Here is a 23,250-nt window from a genome sequence, read left to right on the forward strand (position 1 = left end):
TTTTAACTTTTTCTATTGATCTAAAAAAAAGTATAAACTACTTAACTTTAGAAAGTGACATCTAGTTTTAATGATTTCTTTTTTGTTCTCTTCCCTTTTCTGCATTTGTTTTCTCCTTCTGTGTATATTCTCTTTTAATATTTTTCTTTCTGGAAAGAAAAGAATTATTAAATATTGTTATAACTGAATTGTTGCCTCCTTTTGTAGCTTTGAACTGTTAAAAATCATTTCTTGTTACATCTGAAAATGTGTTATTATGTGCACAACTCAATAAAGCATATATTTTTCTAAAAAAAATAAACTAAACCCAGAATAAGTTAATATTACCAAAACTGTGTTGGGGAAAGACATTAATGGGTATCTGTAAATATACATATAAACAAATACCATAAAAATAGATTCATTTATACTGAAAGGATTATGCACGTTTAATAGACAGTTGTTCAGTAAAAGTGGAGATACCAAATTTCCACTTTAAATTTGTCCTTGATCATGAGAGTAAGTCTGAAGATGCAGGAAATGCGGAACACAACATGAAATTAGTAGTTCTTTAAAAGGTTGAACATATGTAAAGTCAAATGCTATAACTTAAACTTGTTTTTATAAATTGTTGGTACACGTTTTTCAGGCAATATGCAATGTGAAACATCTATTTTAGCTAATTGTTTTGGGGTTTTGCTAATGATGGAAAACCATTAATATGATAGATAACCAGCAAAAAAAAACCCATAATTGTAGACCTGACTTTCAGGTTCAACAGCAGAGTTAGAGCTCTTAGGTATAGGCCCCCAGCAAAGCCAATTTCTTTGCACAATATGACAGATTTTGAAGGTAGAATTGTCTGTGTTTTTGAAATTTTAGCAGAATTTGAAGAGATAAACCTGACATGTAAGAATAACAACAGTTACCTGTTAAATGACAGAATTAGTTATGTTTGTAAAGAAAAGTAACATAATGTTTCATGATACTCTGTCTTCAGATGCTAATTGAATCAGCAGCTAAAAGGTCTTGTGCTGAAACAGCAAAAAATACGAGTTGACACAAATCCATGCATACAGCAGGGATACTGCAGGACACCATAGGGTTTCATTCACAGTCTTGTGTAATTAATATGATAATTGTAAACTAGCATGAACCATATATTTTTGGGGAAGAAATGAACACTGTTGGGAACACAGAAAGAGGCTTGAAAATGGAATATATTTTTAAAGCAAACAAAGAATAGGATGAAATTTACAAAATAACTAGATCATGTGGGAAAAAAATACTTGAATCACACACATTTAGAAGGAGAATGAATCTGAGAAATGCCTGTGTCAAAAAGGACCTATGCTTACTGGAAATTAAAGGCATATATGCAATAAGCATTACAATAATAAAGACCATACCTGATTTGATCTGCACATGCAAAAATCACATCATGAAACAGATTTCTGTCCACCTGACTCTTTGTGGTTGAGTTTGGGTATCATACTTATGAAAAGAATAGCCAATGTACATCAAGAGTCCAGGAGGGAAAACAGTTGGGGAAAATCTATACAAGCAGCTCTTAGAATGTTTTCAAAGAACTTAAAAGGCATCACAGGAGATGGTTTAGATTACTATCGAAAAGAATAATTTGTTATAATGGAATTAAATTAAAATGCTAATTTAACCTGAATTGCAAGAAAATTTCCAAGACAGTAACGTTAAACTGTAATATTTTTTTTTCAGGATAGTGTTGGAGGTCCTATCATTTGCCATGTCTAAAGTGGGGGTGCAAACAGTGGTGTAGAAACTACCCCTTAGAAAACAAGCATGCACTAGTTACCAGGGGATGGGCAGGATCTTAACACCCATCTTGTACCCCTAAATTCAAGGATTCCCTGAGCCTTGCCTTGAGAAGCCTACCCTGACATCCAATGAGAGACTCTTCTGTGTGTTTTGACTTTCCTTTCCTTTATGTCCTGCAGTAAAAGGCGAGAGACTCCATACACAGACCGCCTGCAGCAGTATATTGGTGCACGAGGTAAGTGATTCTGAGCAACAGATGGCAAGGGCCTGTATCTTTTCAGGACTCATTAACACCTATGTGTCTCGGGGTTTGATTCTGGTGATGTTTTGGGCTGTCTCCTCCACTGCAGGACTCGGAGTGAAGTATTACATCGATCCTTCAACCTATGAAGATCCCAATGAAGCTATTCGAGAATTTGCCAAGGAGATCGATGTGTCCCTCATCAAGATTGAGGAGGTCATTGGATCAGGTAGTGTGAGAATCTGCAAATTTTAATGTGTTCTTCACATTGAGACCTGGCACACTGCTGGCCTGAAATGGGCCCATGGATCCATGGTACATCAAGTGTCTTAGAATAGCTAGACTTCCTTTTTACTCAAATTCATCTTAACTTACTTACCTTTAGATGCTGGCTCCAAACCAAGTTTAAGATGCCTAAAACTCTGAACTCCTCATTTGAACCCAGAATATGTAGTCTTCAATTTTCATCAAGAACTCTACCTTAATCTAAACAGTCCTAATAACACTATTTCCAAGCAGCGCCTGAAGTCATCCATAGTAGAATACTTTAGTACACCTGAGTAAAATTCACCGCTGTCTTTCCTTACTTGAGGTGTGTTTCTTCCCTCCCTGACAGGAGAGTTTGGAGAGGTGTGCTTTGGGCGCCTAAAACACCCAGGGAAGCGTGAATACACAGTAGCTATTAAGACCTTGAAGTCAGGTTACACAGAGGAACAGCGACGGGAATTCCTGAGCGAGGCCAGCATCATGGGTCAATTTGAGCATCCCAATGTCATCCACCTGGAGGGTGTGGTCACCAAGAGCCGTCCAGTTATGATTGTCACAGAGTTCATGGAGAATGGATCACTGGATTCCTTCCTCAGGGTACCATAACCAGAGTCTCATACAACCGTTACCTCTTCATCTTGCTGTGTGCCAGTCTCAGATCTGATAATTTTGCCTGTTCTTCCTTTTCACTTCTGTCTCTTTAGGTCCTCAATTGCCTTTTTCAGGTGTAATAGAAATAATTGTGAATTACCAGAGTAACTGGTTTTGAGCCATCATGGTGAATATATTTTAAAAGCTTAACCATCATATAACATTTCTTCAGTATTTCAGACTTCTCCAACTCCAATAAGTAATGTAAACATTACATGTAAAAATTTTTTGTCTTTGTACATAGCCTTTCAGTTGCTTATGTGCATGTTCCAAAATTTGCCTTTCTAGTAATGTTTTTCAGACTTTATTCCACGGCATATTTTCAAGTTTCAACATTGTAATGAAGTAATGAAACTTTTGGACTCATAGTTTTCAATACTTTTTCTAGTAATGGAACATAAGTACAGGCATTTTTGTAGTATAGATGTTTCACTTCTCTTTTTTCCTGATTCATACACTAATTCAACCAAGAATGCTTTGGCAGACACATTTTGAAGACCATATGAACCCATTGTGTAGAACTGCATAGATTCCATTGTAAAGATCTTTTTGGCAGATTTGTCTGCTGCCATTCCTTTAGCCATCTTAGTGTGACTGGGCGTAAGATGCTAAAAGAGAATGTGGCCACAAGAGGCAGTTTGCCTTCAGAAAAAGATCGCTAGTGTCTGATTTCATTTGAGGTTCATTGCTTTAAGCCCACTCTCATTATTTTCTGTCCCTGCACCTTCAGATTTTGGCAGAAGTTAAGATTTATGTTCTCTAACTTCATAAATCCACCTTGCTACCTTGCTGTTTGTTAACTTGCCCTGTTGGTTTCATGTTTTGTGGTCATAAAATCCTGTTTGCCTCCTCACTTGCAGCAGAAGGAAGGACAGTTCAGTGTGTTACAGCTGGTGGGAATGCTGCGGGGGATTGCAGCTGGCATGCGCTACCTTTCAGACATGAACTATGTGCATCGTGACCTGGCAGCACGTAACATCTTAGTCAACAGTAACCTGGTGTGCAAGGTGTCAGACTTCGGTTTGTCCCGCTTTCTGGAGGATGATGCTTCAAATCCCACCTATACTGGAGGTCTGGTGAGTTCCTGCAATGATGTGAATTAGTCAGCAGTGCAGACAGCTACAGTTTTTTGCTGTGTTCCTCCTTGATTTGGTGTACCCTTTTTAGTCCATCTTGAGACCATAGAAACCAGTGAAGTAGAGCCTTTTATCTTTAGCATGATTTGTTCCAAACCAGTAGAAACCAAAAATAATTGAATATCTGATTCACTCTGCCATGTGAAGTCTTGGTGCTGTTCATTTTGGCATGATGGTGAGAAGGTTAAACCTCATAGCCTGATGTAGCTGTTTTCCTCCCCCTTTCATTAGCTTTTTACAGGGAGGATAAAGGACTGAAAGACAGATTGAAATCATGTACCACCACTCTTTGAGGAAAGAGTTGTTTTTTTCTTACAGAAAAGATAAATGGCTTAAGTGTATTTATGGGCTTATAACTAACCATCAAATGAACTCATTGCTTATGAAGTTCTGACATCTGCTACACACACTACAAAAGGGGTGGGAGTATAACAGATGGGTTGAGGATAAAGGGGATGCAGAAGAATTCAGTCACTGAAAAGTGAAACAATTTTTACATATATACATTTTGAAGAACCAGCACCTGAATGGTATTTCATCTTACAGGTCATACCTGCAGTCAGAGAGGTCAAGATGGAAACAGAAAGGAGCTAATGCTAGGCACTCAGTGTTATCTGTCCTTAGTCTTGCAGGTTGGGATTATTGAAATGTTACTAGATTTCCAAATGATTGCGACTTTCAGGAGGATTTTACTACATGCCACTTTTAAATGCTGCAATGTAGAGCTATGACAGTTAAAATCATAATATTTGTAGCAGAAAGGAGGCATGATTCTCTCTTTTCATCTAGATTTCTTAATAAAACAAAGTTGAAACCTTGGATATAGTTTGAATTTAAACCAACATCTACAGGACAGAATCAAGTGCTCAGAGCTGTGCTGTGCTATTGGCATCTGAGTGTTTCAGTAACGTGGTTTTCACAAAGAATCCTTATCTCACTAACATTATGGTTGCTTTCTGTCTGCTTTCTAGGGCTGCAAAATCCCTATCCGTTGGACTGCCCCTGAAGCGATCCAGTATCGCAAGTTCACCTCCTCCAGTGATGTCTGGAGCTATGGCATTGTCATGTGGGAGGTGATGTCCTACGGTGAGAGGCCTTACTGGGACATGTCCAATCAGGATGTAAGTTTTAGAAATGCTGAGAATGTGCATCTGCCCCTCTGTCCTACATCAGTTCAAGTTGGAGGAAATCCATACACACCGAATACACACCAAATGATTAGAGGTCTTTTGTCTTTTACTTTCCCAGCCATAATAAAGCTTTGTTTTATTTTTCCTGTAGGTAATTAATGCCATTGACCAGGACTATCGCCTGCCACCACCCCCAGACTGCCCAACTGTTTTGCACTTGCTGATGCTTGATTGCTGGCAGAAGGAACGGGTCCAGAGACCCAAGTTTGAGCAAATAGTCAGTGCCCTAGATAAAATGATTCGCAAGCCATCTGCCCTTAAAGCCATTGGCACTGGGACCAGCAGGTGAGATGAACATTTAATGCAAAATAGTTGGACTTGCCTCTTGGTAGGCATCATCAGGAAAAGAAAGGAACAAATCAAGCTATATAGGTTTTTTCCAACTCTCCCATCTGACACTGGGAACAAACAGGAAGGAAAAAAACAAGAGGAAGAAGGTTGGACAAAATGTATATCCTGATTCAGTTAGTGGGTGAAAAGGAGCTGTATTGATGAATGTGACAGGAGATAAATCTCAATGAGTTGTCCTGAGGATGAATGAGTGAGGGACCATAGGGAATGAAGGGAGGGACACAACTGCATGCAGCTGCATAAGATATTCTGTGATCACACAATATTGTGTGACCGCAAGAGATGTTGAAGGAAAAGAAGACCTTAGCTTATGGAGGGGAGGAAATCTCTAGATAAGAGTAATTAGAACAGCAGCTTGCATCCCATATTTTCCCAACTGCATTTTGCAGTTTGATGGAACAAGAGGCAGGAGGTCAGCAAAGGAGAGGTCTCAGGGGAAATAAATGGTGCCAAGGTTAGATGAATGGTGGGTTGATGACGAAAAGACATCCTGCTGGCCTGGAGATTTTTTTTCTGTGGTTATAAATCTTGTCTCAGTGGAATGTACTCCACAGCTGGGAGATGAGGGAAGTAACTAGTGATGTCCAGTTTACTAAAAGCAGCATGTAAAGAGTGTTATATCTTCAGAACAGATTCAGATGGTGAGGAAAAAAGTGTGAACAGTCATTTCTTTGGCTTTTTACTGCTGTTGTTTTATCTGATGGGTGTTGGAGCTGAAACAGTACACTCCTTGTCTCTTAGGTTACTATCTGATCCAGGGAAAGCATTTAGGAGAGAGTTAGTCACAAAGGTAAAAAGGTATATAAGGTCTCATCTTTCTTTCAGAAACCTTCTGGCTGCAGCCCTTTGCTCAGCTAATAGGTCTAGATCCAGAAAGTGTGGAAAGATCTTGGGCAACAATAGAAGAATGTACCTGAGCAAGTAGGGGCAATGAAAAGGATCAGTTTCGTGTGTTGGTTGATTGTTTTCAGGCAGGAAAAGGGACACAAGTAGCCTAGAAACAGCAGATCAAGGTGGGACTTTAGGAATCAGGGCATGTAGAACAAATGTCATTGTTCTTCATTCAGTACTTTTCAAAAGTTGTGTTCTCCTTCTCATAACTCTTTAATAGTGTGGTCAGCTGAACTTGATAACTTGGGGTTTAGAACCTGCCTCTTTTGCAGACCATCTCAGCCTCTCCTGAGCAACTGTCCTCCAGATTTCCCTTCGCTCAGCAATGCCCATGAGTGGTTGGATGCTATCAAGATGGGCCGTTATAAGGAGAATTTTGACCAGGCTGGTCTGATGACATTCGATGTCATATCACGCATGACTCTTGAGTAAGTAGTGGGACGAGAGCAAAAGATACCAGACACTGAGTTTTCCATGCAGAATGTGAAAGCAGTGTGAGAAATGTTCAGTAAGGGCTACATGGAGAATACAGACACGTGAAAAAGGAGAGAGAAGCCAAAGAAGCTACTGTTTCTTACATATTATTAGGGCCTCTGGACATCATCCATACCATGATACACTTGTAGTCTGTTCCTGTAAGCATGAATATTGATCCAATGTGCATTGGGAAACATACTCTCAGTGTCACAGAGAGACTGTTCACCAGAATGTTCATGACAGCTACCACAGGTAATAACTACTTTTTAGTAGATGTGTAGAATCAGCTACACCATATACTAGATTGAAGTGTTATGTAGAAGACAGGAGCCAGGAAAACAAATGTTCTTGGAATCATAAAATGGTTTGGGTTGGAAGGCACCTTTAAAGATTACACCTCTGCCATGAACAGGGACATCTTTCATTAGATGCTGCTGCTCAGAGCCCTGTCCAACCTGACTTTGAATGGTTACAGGGATGGGGCATCCACAACTTCTTCCAGCAGCCTGTTTCTGTGTCTCACCACCCATTCCTATCTCCACTCTAAAACTACCCTCTTTCAGTTTAAAACTGTTGTCCTTTGTCCTGTCCCTACAGAGTCCAATAAAAAGTCTTTCTCCATCTTCCTTAAAAGTCCCTTGAAAAGTTTGCAAGAAGATCTTTCTGGAGCCTTCTCTTCTCTTGGCTAAACAACTCCAACTCTCCTTTTTCCAGAGGAGATGAGTTTCAACCCCCTGATCCTTTTCATGACCCACTTCCACTGCTTCTTTTTGTACCTACCAAGTTCTGCCAACACCCCCCTCCACCCACCTACATTTGTCAAGCAAAAGCCTTGTCAGGCTGTTTCTCAGACACAAATATGTGCACATATATACCCATACACTTTGATGGGGATCTACAGCAAAATGGACATTCTCAACAAGCAGCCCATTGTAATGATTTCCATGTCCTCTGTTCTTTTGCAGAGATATCCAGCGTATTGGCATCACCCTCATTGGTCACCAAAAGAAGATTCTAAATAGCATCCAGCTCATGCGAGTCCATTTGAATCAACTTGAACCAGTTGAAGTGTGATGTTTACATTATCCTTTTTCCACTAGTCTCAAACTCTGGAAAGGTTCTGGGGGAATTCAGAGGGATTTTCACTGTAAGAAAAAAATATCAGTACACTACTTGAAGACTTAATGCACCCAGAGAATGCAAACTACATTTCCTGTTCCATGAACAAAAACAAAGCCTTGCTATGATTTGAAAGCAGAGCTAAATGACTGGTGACAATTCAATGTGTCTGACTTCATACTTTGGGAATGGGTTTGGGGTGGGAAGGTTATAATAATAAGGGATGGAGATGAAATAATAGCTTGGACAGATCACAAGCACCTGTTGCCTCTTCTCTGCCAACAAAAGGTATCTGACAACTTTACAAGGTCATCAGCAGGCTTTATATATGGCCGAGAGCCAAGGAAAGCTACAAAGACATAATAAAGGCAACAAAAAATTAGCATTATTTTCAGAAGAATGCCGTCATGGTCTGAGAGATTTTTATTCAGATGGAGATGAGCATGAGGCTATCACTTGGTATGCCAGCTCAGTCCGGAACTGAAGTTCCAGCTAGTGCACAATATGTGGTAAGCAATAACCGTGTTACCTCCTAAAGAGGTTGAGAGTAAAGGGTTCAAAATTCAATGCTATTTCATGTTCTGTTCTTGGGTCTGCTTCATGGTGGAAATTACTAATCTTTTGTGGTTAAGTAAGGAACAGTCTATCCTTAGTGCTGCACAACTCTATTTATAGGACTACAACAGAAGGGAAAATAAGGATTCCTAGAATCCATCCAGCTGAATCTGCAAGTGGAGAAGGAAACAAGTAGGTTCTAGTTCTCACAAGCCCAGTCTTGTGAGGAAAGTTGTGATACTCTGAAATCCTGAGTACCCAGAACTTGGGTTTTGTTCTCTTCTGATCCCTTACAGACATTGAAGAGCATAACAAAAAAAATCCAAAGCCCTTTGCTGTTGAAAAATTCTTCTTTTCCTCACCCTAGCTGTTGGGCACAGCTGTTTGAATATTATTTTCGAAGAAAATGCAGACCTTCAGTAGTGAATTCCAAACAGACAATTGGAACAAGGAAGGTGAAACTCTTTCACCACTTTTTGTCAAGAGTGATCAGGGATTGGTACTAGTCCCACAAGTCACTTCAGTCCCTAACAAAGCATTAACAATGTTCTTGAGATCAACATCAATGTTGTTTGGTGGTGGTACATGACAGTGACCTGAATGACGTAGTTTATGTACCCTTTCAGACAGACTAGTACCTGCTTAAGGAAGGATCTGCTTTGAGAAAGGACAGAGCTTCAGGACTGTATCTCTCTATCTATCCCTATGCAGGAGTTAGAAACCATGAAGCTGAGCTTGAGAGGAAAACTCATGCACTTGAGAACTATGCACTTGCTACCTCATTAGTACATAGGAAGGGAAATGGAAATGGCCCTGTTAAACAATACCCCAATGATGATACCTTTTTTGTGTCTAGAGGAAAAAAACCAACCGTTCCAATCTGTGCTCATCTGCTGGCTCACTGTGAACTAGTGATGGACACTGTATTTCTCCAAGTGTCAAGATTAGAATATCACAACTACATCAGGTACTACTCCTGTACAGATTTAAGGATTCACCCAATCAATGCAGCAGTTGAAGACCAAGAAGCTGTGTTTAAAAGTGATTGAAGAGTCCAATAATATCATGGGAAGTGCTCCAGAGCAGTTGCTCTAGAATACCCAACACAGTTCAGGCTGTTTGTTTCACCATTAGTGCAATATTATCAATATTTTTTTTAACTGAAGAGAGAGAATATCAGTGCATTCTTTCAAGATATATAGAAGTCAATACAAAAAAAATTACAAGGAAACATGAATAAAATATTCATCGCAGTACAAAGAGAGTGTGAAGGTTTAAAAAGCCCCACACATCAGAGTAGAGTCCAACCCTAGAAAATTTCAGTTTGTGCTTTTTAAGGGGTTTCTGGAAACTTGTAATACTCACACATCCAGTCCCATGTATGCTGACTGACTGTCAGCTCCACCCACAGCATCTAAGACAGAACAAGTGTTGTCCTCTTAAGAAAGCATATTGAGCACAAGATGTTGAGGGGAATCTGTGGTCTCTAGCACCTTCCATATATATTCACCAGAGGACAACTGTGCATGTATGCATCTTCATATATGGGTGTATTCTAGAAGTTCTGTGTGCCATTTGGGGATACACAGCAGCCTTTCTTTTCCATGCCTTGGGTGGTCAGGATGAGTGAAGAAACTGGCAATCTAGTTCAAATCCCAAGGACTCTTTTCAGCCTAGTGAAAACTTACATGCAGAAAATACATTCTTTCTTCATGCAACGGGAGGTAAAATGAGAGCCTTGTCTGCATCTTACTCTATTGACAATGAGTTTTAGTAGCCCCATATGGGGAGCTGCAGTGAATTAACCTGCTTGGCAGTAGTTCAGGCAGTACATTTACTTTAGCATATGAAGTGTATAGCAAAGTTGTTTTCACAGTCAAAGGAAAGGGACTTTCTTGCCATACCAAGGAAGGCATGTAGTGATTGGCCATCATAGATCTCCTCTTTCTCCTGTTATAAGGCATGTTGCAATGTCCCTATGATAGTTCCAAGTCAAGCATCAAGATGTCATGACTGTGGCTAGAACTGCACAGAACAGGCATGGCATCACAAACTGAGTGCAAATGGATAATTCTTTAAGAAGTCTCTCCATTCTCTTTATCCTCGGTGTGTTCTCTATTTTCAAGTGCTTATTTTTTCCTATAGTTTGGTATGCAAAGGTTCTGTTATCCAACTTGTGTTATTTGTCATCATGTCACTCCTCAACTCTGGAAGCACAAAGGAAAGGCAGTCATGGCAAAAGCATTAGGAATATCCTGATCTTACTTTTCTCAATTATCTGAGAACAGAAATCCTACATTCTGTTTCCACAGTCATCTGGGAAGTTCTGCAGTATTTGAGCACCCTCAACAGGTAGCGATAAAAATCAGGAGGGAACAGAGTGGGGCTTATCTGGGCATCTGATGTCTGTACTTCACCAGAACAGTAAGAAACAGTGGCAGAAAGTCTTACAGAGCTATATTGTTTGCCAGAGGAGCAATGGGAGATTAACAAGTTACTACCCACCTTTACTCCATATGATTTCTATAATACGCACTGTATAACAATAATGAGTAAATTAAATGTGCGAGGATCAATGCATTGACTTTCTTGAGGGCATTAGGCATTTGTATAAAAGCTCACAAGAGTCACACCTACAGTTAAAAAGAATATATTGCAAAGACTAATAGCTTGAATACCAACTTCTCACTGTCTGGAAACAGGAAGAAACTTCACCTGAAGGCAAGCTGTTTTATAATTATTCCTGATGAGGTTCCTTGAACTTGCCTTTTTAGTGTCAGTTGCTGGAGAGCCTCCCAGACAGATAATTGGATCTGCACCAGTATGTCAGTTAATGTATTGTGCTGCCAAAGAGCACGTCGGGCAAGCAAGTTCCCACCTATGCCTCTTTGGCAGCAAAGAGGAATTCTCAACCAGAAGCTACATGTCTGTGCACTGCCTGCCTCACTAAGCCATGGCATGTTTATATCAGAAGCAGGCCTTGCTCACTGAAGTGTTCAAAGCACATAAACTAAGATTTTTGCATCCATGCCTGAAATGATGCTGAGGAAAGCCTCACTGATGGTATGATTTACACAGTGATTCCTATGTTTCAAGCCCAAGTATCCTCAGTGCATATGCAGGTGAAATGACCTGCAGTCCCTGTTTGGTGTTTTTGTTTGTTTATTTTTTAATTGAAGAATGTAAACTTAGTGCATGCTTCGACAACACTATATTAGGGCTAATTGAGAGAGTACAAGCTGCTTAATGGAGAGAAATGCTAAAAGAGTCTTTCTGTTTAGTACAAATATATTCAGCACCTAGGGCTATCTAGAAAAAAAAGAAGCTGCTGAAGTTTCCTTAGTCCCAGACAATTCATTTATTACGAAGCTGAATGAAACCTGTGGGTGTAGTGGGGAAAGATGAGCAACACCAAGAAACTTACCTTTAATAAGCAAAGAAGGATAGAACTGTCCCTACCACTGGATCTTCCTCAGTCAGGAATTCCAGCCAAGTCTACCTGAGGGATACAAAGTGCAGGTAATGAGCTTGAATCCATTTTGCCTTCGGCTTGGTTTCTCAACAATCAACTACACAACTCTTACACATACAGATGCAGCTAGGCAATAGATTGGGGTTCAAGACAAAACCAGTTCTTTCCTAAAACTAGGGGATGCTAGAGGAGCAATGCAATCAGCTGATCACATCTTCCATGCTAGCAACTATTCATGGGCACCAAGCATCCTGAGGATTGCAGATCACATTTCAGTTTGAATCTCTGGATATCATTAAAAGAGAGCATGAAAGAGCAAACCTCATGCCTGACTGAAAAGCTAGCCTAATCCTTCACTTTTCAAATGGCACCTCTCTCAGAATTTACATTTTATTGTGGTTGGTATTCAAGGTCATTGTGCTCTGTGTATGAAGCGGTTCCACTTCAGTGTTACTGAAAGGACTGCACTGAGCAAATGAGAAATCACCGTGTCTTCTAGACCTTGTTGATCTGTAACTAGGACCTGTTCAAAGAGGAATCGCTCCCCCTGGTGTGCTGAAATACAGAGCTGCTCTCAAAAAGCCTTGGAGCTTGGCTGTTTCATTTTCCTTTTCCAGGTGATGAGAAAACTGTTCTTGAAATACTCTCAGCTGAAACATGCAGATTCATGGAAATATACTGAGATTTCTTTCTGGTTTCTTCCATGGCCTCTGTTCCTTGAATGAACAGAGTAATGGGGTCTTTTAGCCAACTGCTGTAAGAGCAAGTCACAAGTATGAGTGCAGTGGGTTGGTATCTATGCCTCAACTAGTTAATAGAGTTTGATCTGTTATTTATATCTCTTACACAAGATCAAGTGTGCTAAGCTAACAGTTATAAAGTTGTTCACTTTTGAAAACTAGTCCCTTAAATTCAGGTCATGCCAAGTAAGGTCGGACTTTTTTCTAGTTGACAGTGACACTATCAATTATACATGCTGTTGGCTAATACTAGAATTTTAGTTACATCTCTGCAAGTCTTCTCTCATTTCATTTTAGTAACTTTTAGCCAAACCTGCTACTGCCCTTGCATTTGAACAGTTGAACAGTTACAACAGATTGATCATTTATAAACAATTCAGTTGCTGAGAACAGACTAGTCCTCTCTGAAGCATACTGACATTGTTAGGGGACAGGAAATAAAAAATAAGAAAATTGGGTTTATTCAGAGATGTCAGCTAGTTTGACAGATATGAATGACAAGGTACTATCTGAAACAAGCTATTTTAAAATAGATCTATAAATGATGCTCTGAGTAAAAGGACAGAAATTATAATGTGCCCTACCATCTCTACTATAAGTTGTAAAACTGTTGCTATTTTAACCTGACATCTCTGTGGACTCATAACAAGAACAAACTAATAACAACAACAATAATAATGATCACGATAAACCAATGTGGGTTTTTCCAATGAAGAGAACTACAGTAAAAATAGTCAACAACTGGGTTGCCTGCAGTTTGTGCTGAGAAACAATGGTTGGAGATTTTTTGACAGGTAAAATATTCTTGCAAACCGAAAGATCAGTCTATCGGACCCACCAGTTAGCAGACTAAATGTCGTCTCTTCCTCTGAGAAGATCCTCTGAATAACCCTTCCTTTTGTGGACACAAGTCTGCACATGGAACCTCCAAACACCTTCTGCAGGTTATACAAAGTTCTGGAAATAAGATCAAGTCTTCTCACAAAAAGCCATAAGCGTATTGCCATGGAAATTAAGGCAGAAGAGGGAACACTGATCTTTACCCTCAATGACATTACATTTCACCTCTTGACCCACTGATGAGTTTACCTTACACTTGACTGAAGAAGCTTTGCTAGAAAGGCATCTAATCTTTATTAATTCAGGAATAATGAATCTACCAGATACCTTGGACTGTTTTCCCCATGGCTATGATAATTTTTAATTGCTGTTTGCCTGACACTTTTTGTACACTACCCAACTGGGATAAAGATCTGTTTGTAATCTGATATTTCTGCATTTTCACATTTACTTCTTTAAAAAAATTGAAATATTTAAATGTCTACTTGTCACACATCTTGTTCGGTCCTCCTGTCATTGCTATGGTTCTCTTCTTCACATTTTTGGCCTTCCCTTTTAAGAAGAGAATTTCAAGAACAGACAAAACCAGACTCACTAATACTATACGGGAACAGGAAACCAGCCTCTCACATTTACTTATTTGGCCGCAGATCACAATAAGCCTTTCACAATTGAATTCTTTGACTACTAGGACATTCTGATCTTTCTGACATAAACATTTGTTTAGGAAACACATTCTATGTAGATTGAAAGTGCACTCTTTTTTTTTTTTCCAGCTGTCAAGATCTACTTTTAGGTGAGAGTTTTCAAAAAATGGATTTTTATAGAATCATGAAATCATGTATATTGGCATTCTGTAATGCTAAGCAGTCTTTAAGCAGTATTATCAATGTAATAGACCACAAAATGGTCCATAAATCAAGTTCAGATCACATAAAATCAATTTTATGAGAGCTTTATCCAAATATTTCAGTGTCTTCCACTTTCTCCCTAGACATGATTTTCCTTTGTTCAGGACCTTGTGAGAAGAATCAGGCATTTAGCTATTCCTGGGTTGTGAGCCCTTCTTGAATACAAAAAGGAATGAACCTGTGACTTCAATTTTCTGAAACTCCAAGGCAGAAGAGTCACAAATCTTGAGCCTTATTGCTTAGTGTGATTTTCATTGCAATTAGTAATTTACAAATACAAAATGACATGACAGAACCTTAGTCTCCCTAATGGCCTTATCAAAGGTAGGCCTTACTACTTGCCAAACACTGGTTCATGAACTTCTGGTTTGTATTCTACCAATTTTCTCCATGCCTGCTTTGAGTTTTTAGGTGTATTCAGAGAGTACCTATCAGATCAGGTCCCTTACAAGGTACAGCTAGAGCAAAGTTAGATGAGATAAACTCTTAAGTGTGATCTGATGGATAAGCATATAATTCAGTCAACAAAATATTAACCCACTACATCCTCTCATCAAATAGGTTAGGTGGAGCAACTGTGGATCACAAGCTTGGGCATTTAGCTCTTCTAGTCTTTTAGTGGATCTGGGTGGTCATGCTGTAAAATTATCCTGTCATTTGTTATGTAACTTTAACTGTGCTGTTGGGGTTGCACACTACTGGCTCCATCATATGTATGTGCTCCATCATAGCAACTCAATATTTTCTCCCAACATCACTTGGGATCTGTGATCCCATTCACATGGGCTCATAACCATGTGAATTACTGAGTTTTTTAATCTGATGATAGCAATAAAAAATAATATCCACCCCTTCCAGTCCCCTCTTTAAATTGGTCCATCATAATCAAGATCCCACAATAATGAACTACTCTTAAGTTCTTAAGTAATTGCATCCTTAGTGTCGTAGTCATCAATCTGCCCTGCTTTTTCATCTTTTGGCATACCAAGTTAGATCAAGGATCCATTCTTGGATCTCCTCTATCTTGTTTAAGCATCTGGTTAGATGACAGCATAGGCAAAAAGAAGTATAGATTTATCCCTAATCCAATGAATGTAAACTGGAGAATTCCATTTTTTTCAATTTTGTAAGTGTACCAGGGACTTAGACCGAATATTTTTCACCCTGAGGTTGAAAAATACCATTCAGATGATCTATGGGGAGGACTCTGTGTCAAAAAATGTCTCCATTTACACACCACAACTTCTTTTGAAATTCCCACAACATTCCAAAATTATTTGCTGAAGGCAAAAGCAGTAATCTTGGGGGTTTGCCTGAGAAAGAGAGAAAATTATTTTGACAAGAATCAAGTCATAGCAGAGAGTAAAGACAGAACATATGAAAGATTTATGTTCTTCAAAGGAAGAGGTGGAGGGAGCAAGAAGAACTTCCAGACTGGGCAGAAAGAACATAAGACACAAACAAGAGGTATACCCATGAAGAATTTGAAAAGTAAAACCTGCTTTGGACCTACAGCCTCAAAATAACAAAAAATGCAGCAAATCACAGCTTCTATAGGCAACCTGTTCCAGTGTTTTATTACGCTTGCAGTAAAATATGTTTCCCGATGTTCAGATGATGCTGTATTCAGATGATGCTGTCAATTGCTTATTTTTCTGCCACCGGACACCACTGAAATTGCCTATCTCTGCCTTCTTTAAACAGTCCCTTCAGATTTCTGTACATGTTGAACAGTCCCAGTTCTCTCAGCCTCACCTCACAGGAAAGAAACTCCAATCCCTCAGTTGTCTCAGTGGCCTTTTGTTGGACTCTGCGCAGCAACTCCATGTCCCTCTTGCACTGGGAAGCTCAAAACTGGACAAAGGACTCCAGGTGGTGCCTCACCAGAGCTGAGCAGAGGGCAAAGAATCACCTCCCCTGATCTGCTGGTAGCATTTTGTCTAGTGCAGCCCACGATTAGCCTTCTTTGTGGCAAGGGCACACTGTTGGCTCATGGTCAACTTGTGGTCCATTAGGACCCCTGTACTCTTTTCTGCAAAGCCATACAGCCAAAGGCATAATTTATAACAGGGGGTTTTGTCAGTGTTTCATCTTGGTGCAGGAGTTAAAGGAGATTTCCCCTTAATTTTGGGGGATGGAGAAAAAAGAACTATTCATATAATGAAATGCAAGTAAAAGCACAACAAAGAAAGTAATTATTTACAAACATTAGAAAGGACAAATGAAAATGGAAAGAAAGTTTGTATTAATCTAATTCCTCTTTATAATTTTAGCTCCTATTTACAGTCTCTATTAACAGGGCAAAATGGAATCTGAGTGGATGTACCTACTTAGCATTCATCGTGTAAGTAAGAGAAGTTCATCATGCACAGAGAAGCAGTGCAAGGCTTATGTCCCACTTCAATCTTATTTTATAGTGTGAGTAGGATGTAAAGGAGTTCATCAGCCTCATAATGGCTCTATTTAAACAGATCTTTTTTTCTCATAAAAGTAGTTCATTTAAAATGCCTTCACTTCAATGAAATGTCACTATATTTACAGTGAAGTAATCAAGAGTAAGATTAGACCACCATCTGTAGCAGATTTCATCTGAAAATTATCTAGCTCTCTGAAAAGTTGCTTTTATTAAGCTTGTACATGGAGAGATAAGTGACCCTCTTGTGGAAGCTTTGGTGCTTTCTTAATGTGAAATTAGACAATGGATGAGGAGCAGTTTTAACAAACAATATTGAAAACTCAATGGGATGGAAGGATCTATGATGTTAGTTTCAGTAGAAGTAGATTTTGATGTTACCAGGAAAAAACTTGAAATAAATTTTAATATACATGTAGTACAGTCCTATATGAACACAGTGTGTGTGAGTGTGTATATATATATATCTGTACATATGTATTTACACCACAGGTATATACATATATACACCACATAGATATTTGATAAGGAATAGGTATAAAAAGTTGAAGTAAATTTCTCTTCTAAACTCATTTCCTTGCACTCATAGGTTGTGACATTGACAATTGCCAAATACAGTAGCCAGATCGTTGTCTAACATAATTAATCCATTGGCATTTATTGCACTATTGCAGTTTTTGTCAAATGAGAGTTCAGTCCAGTACATATTAAGGGAAAATCCCAACTTTATAGAAAGAAGAAATACAGTAAGTAAGCTATAGAATTTGGAGAAATGAAACCAGAAATGAAATATGAAAAGGAAAACAATTGTTTGGGATTTGCATTCTTTTCCATCTGTCCTGCAGAGATTTTCTGCTTTTCAAGGGTAATTCAGATTAACAGTATAATGAAAAGATGATTCTCTCATGCAACAAGGCACTATGCTGATCTTCTCTGTCTTGTCAAATCCTGGCAGCAGAGGTGTTCCAGTATTTCAAAGAGAGTTATTTTATCATAGACAGATAGATGTTTTGTATCAAGAAAGAGCCTTGCTGAGAGTTAGCAAACATATAATAATTCTTTACTCTTTCTACTGTAGTTTTAAGTGACCAGTGCTTTGAAATGTCTGCTAATTACTTAAAACCTTATATCCCCAGTTCCATACTATCAGAAATATTTCCTGATACTCAGCCTACACTTTTGCTTATCAAATGTCAATGTTTTATTTTTGAGACCTTTTTGAAAATTTGCTCTTTATGGCTGTTCATGCTTTTTTGAAGTACATGATTAGGAGAGATCAGTTGATGTGATGTGATGTGATGTGACATGACATGAAGACTATAGGAGAGGATGGGAGAAGGAAATACAGCCCCATGTGAAAGACATTGAAAAGACAGCTTTAAAATGAAAATCACAAGTCTGTGCACTCTGAAGCAATGCTTTTCAATTTCAAAATGGTAGATAGGAAATTATGTGAATATTTCATATATACATACTTTCAGACAACTAAATTTTACATTAATAATATCACTGTCACGCAGACATCTGTATTAATTGAAGGGGCAAACCATGAAGCCATGGCTGTTATTAAATACTACCTTATAATATGTCTGGACCCACAGAACAACAGTTCCATTTGAAAAGAAAACATTATCAACAATATGGATACATTTGCACAATCAGCCCTTTGTGTTTTTTTAAGATAATTTTTATGCTGACTTTGTTTCCACAGACGTCAGAACTTCATATTGCTTAACTCCATTCACAGTTGAGGTCGCAAAATTATTTTATAGTTGCATATGAAGAGCTAATGCTCTTGAGCACAAGAGAAAATACTGTATGAAGTCTCAGATTAGCTGTATTAGTGTTGTAATGGGTGATAGTATAGTCATTGACAGCTCTTGTCAGTACAATTATATTACAGAGTTCATAATTGGGATTAAATTTTGGGGCTTCTTTTCACTGTATCAGGCTGCCTGAAGGCTCAGCCAGCCATTTCCCTGTGGGTAGCAGTTCCACTAGGATACATGGACTAAAAACTAATTCCTTTTTTTTTAATGAAGACCAAACTTCTGGAGGAAAGTTCTCTGACAAGATTTGCCTGCCTTGGCAATTCAGAAGTTAGGGTTGGTGGAAGATACATGGACATGCTACTGATCAGACAGATTGATAGAAGGAGGAAGAAAAGGAGGGCAGGTGGAAAGACACCCAGCTAGCATGTCATAAATAAAGACATCACAGCAGTTTACCCCACAGGTGAATACCAAAGTAGATGAAATTGTAATGGTTGTTTCTGAAAACTTACTCAGTGGCCCAAGGATTCTTGACATCATCTCCCTTTTCCATTATCACCTCCACCAAACTGTGGGTTTCTTTCATCACAGAACTTTGAAGAGCAGTCTCTCCTGCAACTCACGATTCCCTTATTGTCTATCACACCATATCAAACGTACCAGGAGCACTTCAACAACTAGAAATCCACAGCACAGCCACAGATATTTTATTAGTGAAAAACTGAGAGATACTTAGGAAAATAGAGAATTTTCAAAGATTTCCATGAGAATGAGTAATGAATATCCATGGAACAAGGGAGATAAGTGTAAGATTTCTTTAAAGTCTCAGGAAATTCTCAAGATTCTCATCTTGTTTTCATGTTAGGAGTGACTTTGTAGAAGACAGTCTGGATTTTGTCCTGTGAGAAGGACCATAAGATCTGGTCTAGTTTCTCATCTATGCAGTGTTCATTTTATTTTAACCCAAAGGCAGATGCTACAACTGTGAAATTACTGCCACTCAGAACAAAACAATATTCACTGTCAGCATTTCTCATTAAAATGTTTTAGTACCTTGTTTATTCCACTTCTGTTCCCACTCATATTTTTACACTTTTGTAATAGCTTCTATGTGAGTATCTCGAGTACTTAGAAATGTTAGTTTACCAAATTTTGCATCAGTCTTTGATTATGGTTCTGAAATAATTTGTATTTTACAGATGGAGAAACTGAGGCACACAGAAATGAAGAATCTTGTTAATTGATAGGAAATTGACCATAGTTAGATTTCACACATAAATCACTGTATTTCCTACTTTTTTCAGACTTTTTCTGAAACAAAAGGATGCAGTTCTCACACAATGCACAGAATTGCTATAAAATCATTCTAAACAGTGACATCTTCCTTGAAAAATTCACAGAGTAAAATGCAATGTTCACTCTTAAATTTAGGCAAAACCACAAAATAAATACTACTGTTCCTGAGGGTTACATGAATGTACAAGAACTTCAGATGCATTCTCCTCTCATGGATTGTTTGTTCAGGGATGAGTTTCCTCCCCAGGACTGCTTACATTGATTCCTCTGGCATGTCTGTGTAGCAACATCTGTGAGAATGAGCTTCAGATAGGGAAAGCATCATCATCTGAATCCATATTGCATCTCATAGCACTGAAACTTGTCTGTAGAGCTTATCACAATGTGATCTTTCTCAGTTATCAATCCAGACAAATCAAATAGGAATGAGAAATGGTGAAGAAGAGTTGAGAATGGGCTACATTCCAAGAACAAAATTAACTTACAGGCTTCTTAGGTTATCATAACTACATAGTTTAGGTACATAGTTTTGTTAGATAGTGTAGGTACAGGTATCTAGAAGCATCAAGAAACTGAGTCATGGGACAATAAAACAGAACATTGTTGAGTAGATAATTTTAGTAGCTTTTTGGGATCCTGAGTGAATGAATCTCTAACATGGTTTTGGGCCAGTTTTGATCATTTGGGTGTCCTGATACTGTCCTTTCAGTTCAGCATTTATACCTGCTTACTGCTCAGGTGTTGTTGTTTCATTGAGAAGCGTTGGGACTGCCTCCATCAAAGCTGAGCAGCCTCCACAGTGCCCTACAAGGCAGTCACATAAAGAGCTGTCTCCCACACTCCACCTAGAGATACATGAATAAATTAGCCATCTCATTGCTGAATCCCCACCATTCGGCCATTTCCACTCCAGTCTGGCAAATTTATTCCCTTCTATAGCTACAGTCTTGTGCCTTTATCAAAACATGCAGGCCCCAGACACTTTCTTGTAAAAAGGTATTTCAGTCTAGACTAGTACAAGAAGGGGCATTACCTCTCTGATGAGTACCACAGGTTTTACAAGCGAGAGGTTTCTGAGTAGCTTGTTACCCGTCAAGGCCTGGAGCAGGGGAGATTACCAGACCCTGGAACAATAAAAACTGTCCATTCATACTCATACATTTGTTACAGGAAATTAGTTTTGCTGCATCAGCAAACCAGGCTTGTTTAGAGGGTTTTGTTCTCAAGACAGCAGACACTTGAGAACTCTCAAGGTACATGTATAAATGATCCACCTTTTATAGATCACAAATTTTGCACAACCAGAAGGTCTATAATTCAGCTTTTAAATTACTGGAGAGCTGATGAAAATGTCACAAAGAAAATACAATTCTGACTCAGGTGGTAATTCAGCATTCCAGGGTTATTGCACATATACCACACTTGACCAGACTTTGTACAAGGTGTCAAAATACCTTCAAATCTTACACTACCAGGCCTCAGGATTTTCTAGCACACAACATCTGAGATCCATGCAGAAATTGCACATATTCCTGGCATTATTTCTGGATTTTTGTTCCCATTTCAAGCTCGTCAGCTACTCTCAAGTAAACTGGATCACTGATTTTTGTCATAGTACAAAATGCAGTAACCAAATCCTTTCTTTCTGACAGATGGAAATACACTGGCAGAACACAAAGCTGTCTCTTTGATTCCCATCCTTCTGCTGTAACCAGGAAATTCGAGTAAAAAAAAAAAAAAGAATACTGATTAAAGATTCAAACCTTTCATCTTTTTCCATCCCAGCATGGGAGCCTCAGCTGAATACAATACATAATGACCCCTCTGGAAAGATTGAAAATAAAGATGTCATTGTTAAGAGAAAAAAAAATAATTTAAAGAAAAATAAAGGTTGGCTTCATGCCCATTGTAATTATCTCTGATACTGAGAGCCACAGGGGTTCTGCCTGTGTGGATCCAGCCAGCTTTATTTGCCAAAATTAAAAAAAAAAAAAGAAAAAATCAGTTTATTAACTTAAGTAAATTAAGATGATAGCCTATGAAAATATACTAACAATATGCAGCATCATGCTTTTCATAAGGACATATTGAAAACCCTTCCTTTTAATGGGGTGGGCTGTGCTTCGGAAATTGGTAAGTCAAGCCTGCAGTTACTCACAAACATGCTGAAAGGGCAAGATTGGGGTAACAGAGAATCTTGCCAACAGATAGTACACCACAGATACACAAGGCTGAAGAACCAAATTAGAAGAAGGGCTCTCTCTCTGACCTGCATCTGCAAAATGCCATATAGAAATCGAAGAAGGAGCTGAAAGGATGCAGAGAGGTCTGGAGTATGACTGAACTGTTAGCACTTGTTCAGCACTGTCACTGCATAACATTTGGTAGTGCTGTCAGCAACTCATCTTTACCGGCAGTGAGATACCTGACTTATTAAAAAGGTAGTTAAGATTAAATGGCTGTAATGGTTCCTGAAGGGTTCAGTATTACAAGCATCTGCAGTTACAATCCAGGATCTCTGTTTTGTTGCCCTTCAGCACAAGAAAACAAAGTTATCATGTATGTATATTTGGATGTTAGTCTCAATGAAATATTGAAAGATGTAGGGCTCATCATTTACCATAAATCCATTATGGAAAGTAGGTCCTGAGCCTCCATAAGTATCCCAGAAGAAGATGGGAGAAACTCTCCTATCAAGTCTTCTGAGTTCACTTCATATGTTTCTCCATGGTTTCTGAGCACTTCATAGAAAAGGAGGCTGTTCTGAAGTTGTTACATCTCTCTATCCATGCAGACTATGCCTGCAGTGTTAGGAATAGGCAGCAATGCAGATCAGTTTATCAGGTTCCTCAAGAAAATTGATGATGTCTTCCTATCGGTTGTCACTCCTAGAGATAGTCAAGTATGGACTCAGATTAAGATTTTCCTTAAGATAAGGAAAAGATAAAGAGAAAAGCCCTGGCAGCTGGTTACAGAATAATGAAAAATTTGAACACAGAGTTGCAGGAAATTAAAAATGTAGTCTGAAGTTAAGCTTAAGATAAAAATTTTCTCAGAATAAAATAAACATGAAGGTCTGGAATGTCATTTCATTGGGATCTACCCTGAATAGTCATAAATCACACTTTCTGCCAGTTCTGAAGTCTGAATCACTT

The 23,250-nt window shown here is 38.7% G+C and overlaps 1 protein-coding gene across 3 annotated transcripts in view; it reads left to right on the forward strand.

Annotated features, from left to right (window-relative positions):
• Window positions 1-8,663, forward strand: part of LOC139673106 (ephrin type-B receptor 5) — a 78,578-nt gene extending 69,915 nt beyond the window's left edge. For 2 of the 3 annotated variants that reach the window (XM_071558125.1, XM_071558115.1), the window contains exons 10-17: window positions 1,953-2,008; window positions 2,124-2,243; window positions 2,631-2,878; window positions 3,793-4,008; window positions 5,040-5,189; window positions 5,350-5,543; window positions 6,773-6,928; window positions 7,943-8,663. In XM_071558125.1, coding sequence (XP_071414226.1) covers window positions 1,953-2,008; window positions 2,124-2,243; window positions 2,631-2,878; window positions 3,793-4,008; window positions 5,040-5,189; window positions 5,350-5,543; window positions 6,773-6,928; window positions 7,943-8,051 — 1,249 coding nt within the window. In that variant the 3' untranslated portion in view covers window positions 8,052-8,663. The remainder of the gene's footprint in view (window positions 1-1,952; window positions 2,009-2,123; window positions 2,244-2,630; window positions 2,879-3,792; window positions 4,009-5,039; window positions 5,190-5,349; window positions 5,544-6,772; window positions 6,929-7,942) is intronic. The other variant, XM_071558132.1, reaches the window with a different exon arrangement.
• Window positions 8,664-23,250: the final 14,587 nt, after the last annotated feature.

Source organism: Pithys albifrons, chromosome 1 (genome assembly GCF_047495875.1).
Source record: "Pithys albifrons albifrons isolate INPA30051 chromosome 1, PitAlb_v1, whole genome shotgun sequence".
In the NCBI taxonomy this organism is placed as follows: Eukaryota; Metazoa; Chordata; class Aves; order Passeriformes; family Thamnophilidae; genus Pithys; species Pithys albifrons.